The sequence below is a fragment of the Lutzomyia longipalpis genome, chromosome 3 (assembly GCF_024334085.1).
Source record: "Lutzomyia longipalpis isolate SR_M1_2022 chromosome 3, ASM2433408v1".
Classification (NCBI taxonomy): domain Eukaryota; kingdom Metazoa; phylum Arthropoda; class Insecta; order Diptera; family Psychodidae; genus Lutzomyia; species Lutzomyia longipalpis.
In genome coordinates, this window is record NC_074709.1 from 3,676,020 (window position 1) to 3,689,523 (window position 13,504).

Consider the following 13,504-nt stretch of genomic DNA (forward strand, 5'->3'; position numbering starts at 1 on the left):
GAATCTCGATGGAAAATAGAGTATTTTAGGGCTTTCCTTAACCCTTATTGGACTTTTATTTTACAAAATATTCCTTTACATGTATTCGGGAATGTTAGCATAATAACCTTCAACAACCTAAAATTATTCAAATCATAAAAGTATTAATTCTCAATTTTCTCAATTTAACATTAATTTTCCAGCTATATGCCCTTTCTTGTATGGATGATAATATGAGACGACCGGAAATAAATAGGGCGAGACCATTTTTTCCCATCCTCGCGTCCTTGCTCCCACCCTCAGTGTGTCATTCATTTCAGCAACTCCCCACATAAAGGAGGAAGCATAGAAGCCATTTTGTGTGTATGTGCCGAAAATGCTATACTTCTTCACATCATCGCAGTTTTGTAGCGTATTGTTATTTATCGTATTTGCGTCACATTCATAAATTCTGCGCTGAAATGATACTATGCATGAAAAAAACATGCTCATAAGCTATTCTATACTGTATGTGAGGGATTCCCTTAGTTGTAGCACTTTTAGCATACAAAATAGACTTTTTTTCGTTGAATCAAAAATTCCACAACGGGAGGCAGAAGAAGTTTAATTTAAAAAAAAACTTTATCCATAAGGTCAGTTGCAGCAATATTGCACCCAAGTGTGTATGTGTTGGGGGGGAAAAGCTCAAAAGCATAGAGATTTATCAGCTTTGCAACATGGCTATATAGATTTTGCAACGTGATAGCTGTGAAGCACGCAATTTAGAAACTTCTCCATGTACGGAGGGTTACAAGGCTTTGAATTTTCTGCAATTTCATTGACACAATTTTTCGGAATGAGCAGTGTTGAAAACTGAAAAAGTTTTTTAATTTAATTCCTTCAATGATTCGAGAGTTTTCAATGAGAATTATTATGTGCAAACAATTTTATTTTTAAGCTGAAATCTTTTTTTTTTCACTTTCCAAAGAAAAGTCAAGAAAATGCTGAAAGAAATATCTTCTAGAGAATTTTGTAAAGATAAAAAAATCGTTATAGAACACGACATGTTCTCCTTGTTTAATGTAGATATTTAAAAGCAATAAAAAAGGGTTTTTATTTTACCCTTTCTATGATCCCACGGGTAAAATCAATTCCTCGTGGAAGCGATTCAAATCAAGAATATACCGCAGAGAAGAGATATAAAAAATTTTATGCCAAATCCAAAAGTGTCTTCATGTGACTTGACAGCGAAATGGTGAGAGGAAAAACTTTCTTCATTTTATTGAAAACATTGAAAATGTTTTATAAGGAAAATACGACTCAAACCCCCTTTTGAAAAGCTACATAGCGATACTTTATAAAAACATATCCAACTCTTTCGATATACCCCCGTGTATGTGGGGGGGGGAGGTGGGCAAAAACGTGGGTGTTATTGATTAAATTTAATTTCAATCTCACTTTCCTAATAACTCGCGTATATACAACACACAGCATGGGTTTAACTCACTCTTGCAATTTTCTCCCGTGCCACCATCAATTTTCTCATCTCATTTGGTGTGAACCTTCATCGCAAAATATGTCATCAAGGTAAGGCAATATACATAGGAAAATTTCAATGAAACAGGAAATGGGCTCAAGTGATTGCTCAAGTCGCTCAAGTGATTGCTGATGGGAAGCACTACAGAAAAGGGAAATTTTCTTATATATATGATGGTTTATATGGTATAGGTATACACATCAGCGTATTATAGGGATGAGATGATGGAAAACGTGCGCTCTATATAGGAAAATTTATTTATCAGCTTTGAGTTTGTAATCACGGCCAAAATAAACATATTCATCAGTTTGGACGGGTAATGTCAATGCCAAAAACTTAACAATGTCGGTTACGAAGAAGGGCAAAAGCTTCCCAATCAAACCCCTCTCTTCTCGTCTCAAGAATGGTTCGAGAGAAAGATCAACATCGTCACAACGTAGTAACGAGAAGGATAAAATCACAAATTCAGTGATGAGAGAATGTCTGAATTAAATTTCAGCCAAAGTCATCCTTTTTGAGTGAGAAGAAGAAAACCAACCCCGTAAAGCCATCGTATACACACTTTCTACGCAACACACAATATTTCTTGTGCCCCACAACATCCCCCAATCTATTTTCCATCATCACGTCTCCCTTCAGCATCGTTTGCGTCTCTTCCCGTACGTCGTATACTCATAATAAACCCCACCCCACTCCATCGTGTTTTCTTCTCACTTTCACCATTTTACTCCTCGTGCCACCATCAAAGGGGCGACCTGGCATGCGGGGTAGGTAGGTGGTGGAACTACAAAGTGCCACCAACACACAATCCCATAAGACTTATACAAAAGTTTAACCCCATCGTCTTTTTTTGGAGAGGGAGGATTTGTGTGTAAATGCTGTAGCAGTAAATAATAACATAAACACATAAAATATACCTTTTCACGCAGCTTTTCTCCTCGTATATTCACTTAAAATCATCCCCTCAGTGTGTGAAAATACTTTTCACAGCCAAATGAGGATTATTGGAAATGGGGAAAATGGGTGGAAAAATGCCGTGTATACGGAAGGAAGAAAACAACGAAAATGAAAACAACTTTCCCCAAAGCACAATCATCACCCTCATTAGTTCAACGAAGGAGTTTTTGCCTTAGAAGAATTTCACAGAAAGTTTTACGATAAACTTTTTCTGCAAATTACTTCATCGATTTTTTTCTCACATGAAGCTGAGAAACAACTACTGTGAGAATATTCTCTTATGTTGGTAGGAACGGAAGGAATCATCCAGGGTCAACACAACTGAAAGAGTAAGAGAAACTCGAGAAAATTGAGTTCCTTTTGCAACTTTTTTTTTCTGAAATTACATGGAGCTTTAAATGCTTAGCTAAGCTTTAATGAAGAACAAAAAAAACCTTCTGAAGGGCTGATTAAATATTTGCATAGTTTTAATTATATTTTATTCTCAAAACTAACAATGAATAGGAAGCATAAATTAATTATGCAAATAGTTTTAATTTAATTTCAAAAATAGAATAAATTTTCTAGTCTTCATTCATAGGATTTTTAACCAGAAAAGACGAGCTTTTGAAGGAAAATCATGAGAAAACTTTACATTTTACTTTACAGAAAAACCAATTAACTTTCTAATCATGGAGTTGAAATATTTTCTTTGATACTCTTAACTTTTTTTTTCTTACTTGACAAGGAAACTTTTGTAAAAACCTTTTCCACGGCACGTGTTCTTCATTTGCACAATGAGATTAATTTTTCAGTCTAGTAGATTTCTTATTTTAGAGACCCTTCTGTGGTGTTCCTTTCACGGCCACAAAAAGAGAAAAGGGACAAAAACCTTTTTCCCGTCATTGTGTGCTGTTTTTCCGAGTGGGTAGTTGACCTATTTTAACACACCTCAATTGGGTTAATGCTGTCGGCATTGGAAAGCATATCGAAAGATATATAAATGTATAGGATAGTATATCGGATATTCTTTTGACTCCCACTAATGCGTCTCAATATAGCATTAGTGTCCCATTTGCCGTCCTTCCCTATCCATACGGTCATTTATTTATATATCTTGCAATTTGTGGGGAAATTGAGAAAATTGAAAGTAATTTTGCTTGTTAGTAACATTCTATTGAAAAGAAAAAGGGAAATCATACAACAAATTCATGCTGAATTTCATCTTTCTTTCTCCCCTTAAATGAAGTCTGAATGAGAAGAAGGATAGGAAAAAATCCTCCAAGAGGTGTTAGGATGTCAGAGGCAACAGACAGAATTGCTAAAAGGTGTCATGGCCCAGATTACATGCGGCTAAACAGTGTTGTGTCTGTAGTGAAGTGTGTGTGTGTGTGATGTTATTTATTTAGTTTCTGATTGTTGATGCTTCTAGCGGTTGGATTTCCACCCACCTCCACATCCCTCATCGCATGAATTCTTCGCAACAACAAAATACTCTGTGACCGGGGGGTGAAAGAATGAAAATGTGGGTCACATGGAAAACTTCCACATTCACACCCTTCACACCAGAGCACAATCTCCCCCAACACCAAAAGGGAGGAATTGCTCTGATGGATCATTGGGTGGATTGTGTGTGGGGATGCTCATCATCGTGGAAAATGTTTTGTGCTCAACCATTTATCAATGGGTGTATGTTGGAGTCTGTTCCACATCCTTGTTTGGCATTCACTTGCAACACTACCATAAAGAGGGGATGATGTGGCCGTTTCCGCAGTTCCTGTTCTACCCTCCATCCCATTCTTAGTTTCACTCTTCAACGATAATTCCATTAGGGATCTTACTTTTCCAAGTTTCTTAAGAATAATCTTATTTTACAGAAGATCTTATTTTTTTCGAAATATTTTTTTTAAGAAAATCATTCAACATGTGAGTCCTTTTAAGGATTTTCTTAACGACAATGCTTCAGGTTTTAACATAAAATTGTAATTTTTGGAAAATTTTTACTTTTCCCCCGGTCAGCGTCCGACGCTGACCGGGGGAAAAGTAAAAATTTTCCAAAAATTACAATTCACGTTTTACGTCGGCTTCTAATACAACTTTAACATAAAATTCTAAGTCAGATAGAGTTAAAAATTCGCTAATTAAGAAAAAACATATTTGTCGAAAATCATTTAAGAAAACTGCCATGAAAATCAATAATTTGCTTCAAAAAAAATTCCACAAAATGATTGAAGATTAATCAGCTTGTATTTTACTAAATGCAGACTATCTAATCAGACTTGAGGCATCAATTACTTATTTAACTGTTAAATTTAGGAAATTATATTCGAAACCATAAAAGAAAAAGAAAACAAACACCAAATTAAGTGAAAAATCAAGGACTGTCATGGGAATCGAACCAACAACACCAGAATATTGAAAACAATAGATGCTAGATTAAAACCGCTCGGCTGTCTTATAGACGCATTGGAATAAGACATGATTTAAAATTCACAAGTTCATTCTTTCAAAATTTAAAACTAAACATTCCTTGAAATATTTCATTGTAAACTTCTGGTAAGATATTTTCAATACTCAACAAAGTTTCAAATGGATGGTGTGAGATCATGTGAGATAGAGTTCAAGAGAAGAGCATTTGGAATGAAATGAATTGGCGAGTTGAACATGAGAAGATTAATGCTATATTGTTGTCTTTTAGTCTGGTAGACTGAATTTCTGGCGATGAATTGTATCTCCCAAAGCATGGTTCAACAAATTTATACGCTTTTCGGGTGCTTTTCAATGAGAAATGTATGGCAAAGAGGAAGATGACAGGCACAGAAAAGAGGTACTCCAGTGGGAAATGATACATATATAACACTTTTCCATTGGAGAATTTGAATGAGGTAATATTGAGGGAAAAGTTGCAGAAATATATACTTTTCTCTCTGTGTGTCCTTTCCACAAGAAATCTCTATATGGAATAAAGTTAAAATTGTGGATTAGATGTTGAGGAGAAGTTGAAAGTGAGAAGAAACTTTGCGTCTATATAACTTTGGTTGTGTGATTAAACACCTGTCGAAGCTTTTCATTCATTTAATTAATTTAAATAACTTATTTGTGCTTTTCTGTAATATCCTTCCCCCCTCTTTGAGTAAATATTCCTTAATTTTAGATATTAAATGGGGTTCTCTTGGAACAAGAAGAAGTATCTTCTCCCCAAAAATATTCTACTATAAACTAATTAAAGAATCCTTCCTCGTGGCTTTCGTCTCAAAATCTAAAAACATTTCGCGTCTTTTCTGCTCTGCAGTCTTGTTTATGAATTCTCAATGGAAAATACTCTCATATGTAGCAAATTCGCAATGAGAAAATCCACACACAGAGAAGCATGGAAAAGAGTTTTCTTCTCAATGAATGGCGCCTTTTGCCATTGGTATGGGTGTGTTTGGGTGAAGTGATTTAAATTAGAATTGACGCACTATTCATGGCGATGAAAAAAAAAACGCAAGCCAGCATGGCAAGAGGTGTAGAGTGAAAACCACACGAGAATGAATGAAATTCTTTTTTTTTGGCGGAGGTGGCAAAAACGAGGGGGAGGAAAGTGAGATGGAAGCTGACTGGCGCAATTTTAATCACACAATTAGACTGCGGAAGTGTTCTTCCGGTCAATGGTGATGATGACTCAATGGCGTGTTGAGTGAGAAGAGCACGGTCTAGAGATGTTTTTCGGTCAATTATCATCTCTCTATACCATTATCACACCCACGTATATACTTTTCTTTCAATCCCTCTCAATGCTCTCAATAAAAGAGAGGTATAACACATACATATGTTATATACATTTCCTCATAGAAAGTCAGCGGGAAATTGTGTGGGATCCCTTCAATTTGTATCCAAAATAAATACAATTAGTGTATTGATTTGGAAATCTCAAGTGTATATGGATTATGATGGGATTTTCTGATAATCTTATTCCACTTTATTTCCTGATTTTATTATTATATTTCACATTTGTTAGGATTACTCACAAATTTTCCCATCAAGTCCTCTATATATGAATTGAATTCTTAAGAAATCACTTTCAGTGATAAATAGAATGAAATACCAACATAAGAATCTGAGAATTGAGATAATGATGTGAGATTATTTTTGGATTTGCAGAGAATTAAAGAGGATAATATGCTTATTATGTGTGAGAACTTAACCCAATGTTTAAGTTAAAAAAAAACATTAAATAATTTTACTTTATTCTAATTTAAGTCAACATTAAACATTCATTAAAGACAAAATTGTTACAGACTATTGTAGACCTGATGAAGAGGGAATAATGTTCTCGAAATGTCGTAGGTACATTAAATCGTGTTGAGTTACAATAAAAATTGTAAAATTGTTATTTTTTTCTATTATCACAGCGAAGATTGAATTCCATCAAGTCAGCAATAGACGATTATGTATGAGATTTAATAGATTTATTAACATTACTTTCTTTAAACATTAGTCAATTACTTGACTATGAAAAAAAAAAAAGAAAATAAATTCCCTTCAGCAGAATATTTTACACGAATACGTATCATTAGAACTAGTTTGGCATATAAATTCCTTTCTTTATTCCCCTTCTTGCAATAAAATTCCAATAATTCATTCTATGGCGTTGCGTGCCCATAAAAATTACCACAAAAGCCGATGAGATAAGAGATCAGAAGTAGTGAAACAAATTAAAACAGTATTACTTGAATGAATCTCTTTTACGAAATACATTACAACGTGAAAAGTCAAAAAATCCACACGATTGCATTCTTTTGCGGCTCTACATTCTGACCATTTCGCTTTGTTTCACTTTTACGTGATATTTATGTTGTTAATCGGACTTGTGAGGTGTCACCTTTGTTTATGTTGAGGTAGATTATGGTGTGATGGGGAGCAAAATATGTAGTTTGGAAATCTTTGGAGAGAATTTTTATGATAAAATGTTATGAAATATATTTTCTTTTCTTTTCTTTTTATATCATCCCCTCTGGTTCATGTAATTCTCAAACGTAGGTCGTTTATAAACAATTTCTCTATGCTATCTCAATGTATTTTTCATTTTATACAAACACATACCTCTTATATAAATATTTTAGATACATAAATGGAAGAGTAATGGTTTAAAGGAGAAGACAAGAATAAAGGTATAGAGATGGCGAAGCATAAAAATAGAACATCACCATCGCTCCCCCAAAAAAAGCTTTCTTGTCGTCAGACTTCTATGAGGGTAATTCTCGGAGGATTTGCATGAAGATTTAGTAGAATAGAATATCATTGAAGAAAATGATTCGTGAAGAAGTTTTTCAAAATAAAAGGATTTTCCGTTTAAAATTCTCACCCCGTTTCTACCAAGTGAGAATGATAAATTGCATTCAAGGCGGCAGATTGCGATAAATTTCCCAAATTGCATTGAGACATGCAACAACAATATTATCCCCTTGAAATCCACAAATTGTTTTTCCCTCCCAAAAAAAAAATACTCCCGCACATTTTCTATTTTATTACATATCTTTTCATGTAGGTGGTGATTTTCCACCCCACTAATATAGAACATTTTAAGCATCAAACAAAAGACCCCGCACACACACATTCTCTATTGATTTCCACTTTCATTGCTTTTCCCTATCCCCGCAGTCTATCCCTACAGATTGGTGGGATTTAAGAGATTTTCCTCCTTTCCTTTACCTCTCTCTACATATTCTCTTTCCACAACAACCCAAAGCGGAGACAACGAAATGGTTATTTTGCTTTGAAAATTCAATTTCAATGGTAAATCATTACATTCCACCCAGAGACAGTTTCTGTAATTCCATCAACTATGTAAGTTAGTTCCGTGCAAATGCAAAAAACTGTTTATATTCTTTCTTTATTGAGAATGCATTTTTTCCACATTGAGAAGAATTCAAGAAAAATGTATATGTTTAAGACATAACCAGCGGGAAAATGAGTTAAGTGACCGAAGAGGAGGAAATGCATATTAATAATAAAAAAATTTCTTTCTTGGAAATTATTGAACAAATTCTCATCCTATATGCAAGCTTATTCAGTACATTAAATGGCCAGAGGAGTAAGAAATGTAAATAACTTGGAATTTTTATTAAAAGATTATATATTATATTAAAATATGATGAATATTTTACAATGTAAAGAGAAGGAAAAAAAAAACAAGAAAATGCGTCGGTTGAGAAAAAGAACTTCATTCTTCTAGAAGAAGAAAAATAAGTAAGAATGATCAACAAAATAGGTAAGTAAATTCACATCAAATAGAATTATTTTCTCACACAGATTCTACAATACATAAATTGCAGCATGGTGTGGAGAAGAATTAAAATGTACCATCATTTATCCTTCCCTTTGGGAAGTTTTAAGAGATGAAGAGAAGCAAAGAAAAAAACTCAAAGTGCCGGATGGAATTTCCACAGAAATAATTTATCATACCAACGGGGGAGAAATCATTTCGACATCGTGCTCAAAAAGGTTAATTTGCAGAAGAATTTTGTGTGGGTGGCAATGATAGAACAATTAGCAAGCGACTCTAAAATCACATTTCCCCACAGAGAGGAGTTCAAGGAGAATTAATAAGATTTAAATTGTATAGCCATTGGTGCAAATGATTTGGAGAGGAATTTTCCAAATACATTGGAAAAATCTAATTTTTGGTTTTTTGATAAATTGAATAGAAGATTAAAAAGTAATTTTTCATTTTGCTTAAATGTAAAAGTTCAAATTAACTTTGCACCGATGCTCAATCCAGTAAATGTGTGGTAGCCAATGAAAACCCTTTGCCCGAATTTATTAGCCAATTAGAGTTCGTCCTTGAAAAACTTATTCTTCTTCTTATTCATTTACATTTCATTTATAAATTATTTGTGGATTTGAATTAAGTACCTCGACTTCAGTGGAAAATTTTAAATTCTTTAATGAAACACTGACGGTTCTAAAGGGTTCTAAGCATCTTATAAGCAAAGATAGACAAACATTGTAAACATCAGGCTATATTTGTGTAGGAAAGTCATTCTACCTAATTAATTAATGCTAATTAATTAACTTTTCCACCTTCATTTTCCACATAAATTCTAAATCAAATGACTCATATCTCTCTCTGCTCAAATTTCTAACCCTTGCGAAATTCATCCATAAGCTACCCAAATTGTTTGTTTATCTCCTTATCAAACTCTTAAAATAAACATCTTTCAAAAGTTCCATCTTTCCTTTTTTCTTGAGATCATATAATTCTAGAAATTAATTTGCAAACGACTAAAAGGGCAAGAGGAGCAAAAAAAATGATGAAAACGCCTTCAGAGAATTCAAAAGTATATTATTCCAGGGAGACAGAGAGAAATGGAGGGAATTGTTGGTGAGAGAAGCAGCAGAAAATAAACACAAGTGAGGACAATGTAAATTCAATATCGTTCTACCATACAAGATCCACAAATTTATTTGGATAGGAAGTTGGGTACAAACAGCCGGTGAATAATTAAATTTTAGTCACAGTGCAGAATAGTGTTGCAGAGAGAATATTCTTTTTTTCTCCATCCCATTCTTCCTCCTCACAATTGCCGTTACCTCTTCGTTTGTACATATAGAGTTTTCCTCTTCCTCTCCTCCCATACCTGTTGTGATTTAGTATATTATGTATATATGGGAATGTAGTGAGAAAATTTCATTCGCTAAGTCACAAACATTATTCAATAAATCGCATTCATTTTCAATTTTAAAGAGAACTGTACGTGGAGGAAAGAGAAAAAATCGACTAGGTAACGGATTAAATGTTTCATTGAACTTTTATTTCCCATCAATTCAATCAAGTGTAATTTTCTCCATTTGTTTTCCATCCACTCTTACCATCTCGGTGTGTTGTTTTGTTCCCTCATTCTTCTGCAATTAAATCCAGAAAGGGATTTTCGTTGCCATCCAATAAATAATAATAACCCTCGACCCTTTCTCTCACAAACATCTACCTGGCGCTCTTCTCATGTTCTTCCTGAATTATCGTTTAAAATATTTTTTTTACATCCTTTTCTTCTTTGCCGCTTGTGGAGTGAAAAGGTTTAGAAAAATTTGAAAATAAAAAAATGAACGTTTAACAATGCGCATATGTTTATTTATTTCAACGAGGCGCCAATTAGTGGGTGGAAAAAAGGTGCAAAATCACTTTCATTCACACCAAAGTATATCCTCTCATAGACAGACAGACATAACTTCTTTTTTTCTTCACACCACCTTGCCCTCCATTTCTCAAGAAACTTCTATTAATAGAACAATATTTTCACCATCAATTTTTCTTGCAAACTAATCTCGCAGAATTTCATAGCAGATTGAGGGGATTTCGCAGTGTGATGATCCCGCGTTATTCCTTCGTATATTATCGACATTACATGGCACACACGGAGAAACCCCCTCGAGGGAGGCCAATTGCTTGTGGTGGAAGTGCAAGACAAGACAAGTCGATGGACATGTGGATAATTAAGTGAGGGAGATCACTGCCCTGCAAATGTTCAATCCCAATGATAGAGACGAAGCGAGAACTTTGGAGAAGAAGATGCTGTGACTTTGTTTACCTCGCGCAATTCATTCACATGCAATAAGCACAGAGATGAGAGACAGTGGAGAGAAGAAGAAAAATCTCACACAGTTTGCTTTCCATATAGGAACAAAAACAGCCACAATAAGGCAAACCCCTATGTGTGGGTAATGAACCCCACAAAAGTATGAGATAAATGGAAGAAAAAATCACGAATTATCTTCCACACCTGACACAACGGACAAAATATGTGACAAAGACGTGATGGTGGGCGCCCAAATTGCTTCTCACCATGAAAATTGAATGAAGCCCCGTCGTCAATGGATATGCTTGGGCTATCGTAGGCAATAAAAATAAACCTCTAATGGACAACACGGGAAGAATTAAAGGTACCAAAGGACACCCAGAGGCATTCACAAAATCAATTCCTTCCAAGGAAAAAAAAAGAGCTATGTGCTGGTAAATGGAGTCAAAGGGTGTTTTATTGTCTTCACTTTTACGATATATTGCGCTGTTCATAAGAAAATGGAAAGTAAATACACACCGTTCTTAATGAGTTTAGATTGTGAATTTTGCGCTTGATAAAACATCGTATGACAATAATTTCTTATCAAATTCCGGTAAAAGGTGAAATATTGATTTGATTTGAGCATTGTTAAAAAATTTATCATTTTATAACGATTTAATCGATTTAAAACCAAAATAAGGCTGAATTGATTATTTTCTTGGAATCTCAAAATATTCCTGAGAAAATAGAACATGAATTATGACCTCTCAGGGTAGAATTAGGCATAATTTCTAATGTTCTGATCAAACCTAGAACACACAAAAAATGCGCATAGTAAAAAAAATACTGTTTCCATACAGAGAGACAGAAAATCAAAATTGTACTGAATTTATGTGAATATCTTAGGTTAGAAATCAGTGTAAATATTGGACAACAAATCTCTGATTGAGAGTAAAAATATCTCTAATTCTAATGATTTTTTTTCTGTGTAGATATAACTGTATGAATCAACAATCTGTGCATAGTAGATTGTAGATTTGCTGACGTCCTCCAAGTAGTGCTGGGGATCACTGAGCCGCTAAGGCCCTTCGTATCCCTCAAGGCGGTATGACACCCCCTTGACTGTTACTTGGATTAGTGGGTTTGGGTGGGCATCTTTATGGAGTCATTACCATACATCCATAAATCAATCCAAAAACTTCCAGAAAGCTAGGAGAGTGTCTACCTTAAGTTCGGCGACACTTCCCAGATTCAATTTAGATGTTCCAAACACCTTCTGTCTAAATGCCCTGAGACCGTTTTTATTTAGTTTTTATTTTTGAATCAAAAGCTTTTCATAATATATTTCACAATAATCACGAATTTTCGTGATTGAATCAAAATTTTCACACAATTTAAAATCAAAACAACGTTTTTTGGAAATCACTGCTAAATTTTTTTTGTGTGAACCTTTCATCCATCGAGATGGTTTGAAAAGAGAAATTTTTCACAGTGGCACTGAGCTGTACCCCGGAATAGCTGCGAGCTGTATGCCCGGAGAAGAAGCTTCTTAGCCGTCTGGCGCTTCTTGTCGTCGCATCTTAGTCGCGCGAATGCAATTAAATGCCAACAAATTAACGGGACTGAGCGCACTATCATCCAGCGGGAGTTACGCGGGGGCCCCGGGGATTGGTGGTCTCACCTGTTTCCGAAGTTGCTCTTCCAGAAATCCGCGGCATCCGCCTTGGTGATCCGGAATTGGTCACCGGCGAAGAGGCCACTGGGAAAGATGGCTTTCAGCTCACTCAGCATGTGGGAGAAGACAAGGCTGAGCTTGGTGAGGTTGCGCCTATAGTGGGAGTTTTCGTCAAACATCTTCTCCTTGCCCTCCTTGAAGAGCTTGATGGCCTGCTTGCATTTGCGCATGAGGTTGTTGATGAAGACATTGAAGTGCTCATTGGTGTGCAGAACATGCATCTGGTCCTCGTACTTGCTGTAGATGAGCCGGAGGCGCTGATACGTATCCGGGAGTATGTCGAGTATGAAGGGTGGGCTGTTCTTCAGGTTCATCTTTGACTGCTGGCACAGCTTCACCACTTTATCCATAAGCTTCCACGTCTTGTCCAGTGTCTTCTTATCCGTCGAAAGCTTCTGGGGCCCGCATGCATCCGAGAAGGCCCCATGCAGCTTCGACAAAATTGACGAAATATTCTTCTGCTGCATGCGGTTCCGACTGGCCGCCATTTTGCTGTGGGCCCAAACACAGCCACTGAGACAATCAGGACCACTGTTGAGGAAAACTCACTCCTGCACCCACTCAACACTTTGCACCTGGACACCAGTCAACTGATCACTATTCCCGCACGCACCACTACTTGCCACAGCGCGCCACTGGCCACGTAGAGCACGATTTCACCATTATTTTCCGCACGCAAAATCACGACTGTGTTCTCTTCACTTTTCTTCTTCTTCTTCAACTCTGTCTTGCCGTGGCTGTTGACATTTACCACTATTTTGACTTTTTTTCAAACACCCAACAACGGGTTTTCCCATC

The 13,504-nt window shown here is 35.7% G+C and overlaps 1 protein-coding gene across 2 annotated transcripts in view; it reads right to left on the reverse strand.

The window, feature by feature from the left end:
* Positions 1 to 13,465, reverse strand: part of LOC129794227 (E3 ubiquitin-protein ligase CBL-B-B) — a 39,345-nt gene extending 25,880 nt beyond the window's left edge. Inside the window, exon 1 of one of the 2 annotated variants that reach the window (XR_008751005.1) lies at positions 12,653 to 13,450. Coding sequence is in view for 1 of the 2 variants with exons in the window: in XM_055834907.1 (XP_055690882.1) it covers positions 12,653 to 13,194 (542 nt within the window). In the remaining variant the exon portion in view is untranslated. Of the gene's footprint in view, positions 1 to 12,652 lie in introns of both variants that reach the window. The other variant, XM_055834907.1, reaches the window with a different exon arrangement.
* Positions 13,466 to 13,504: the final 39 nt, after the last annotated feature.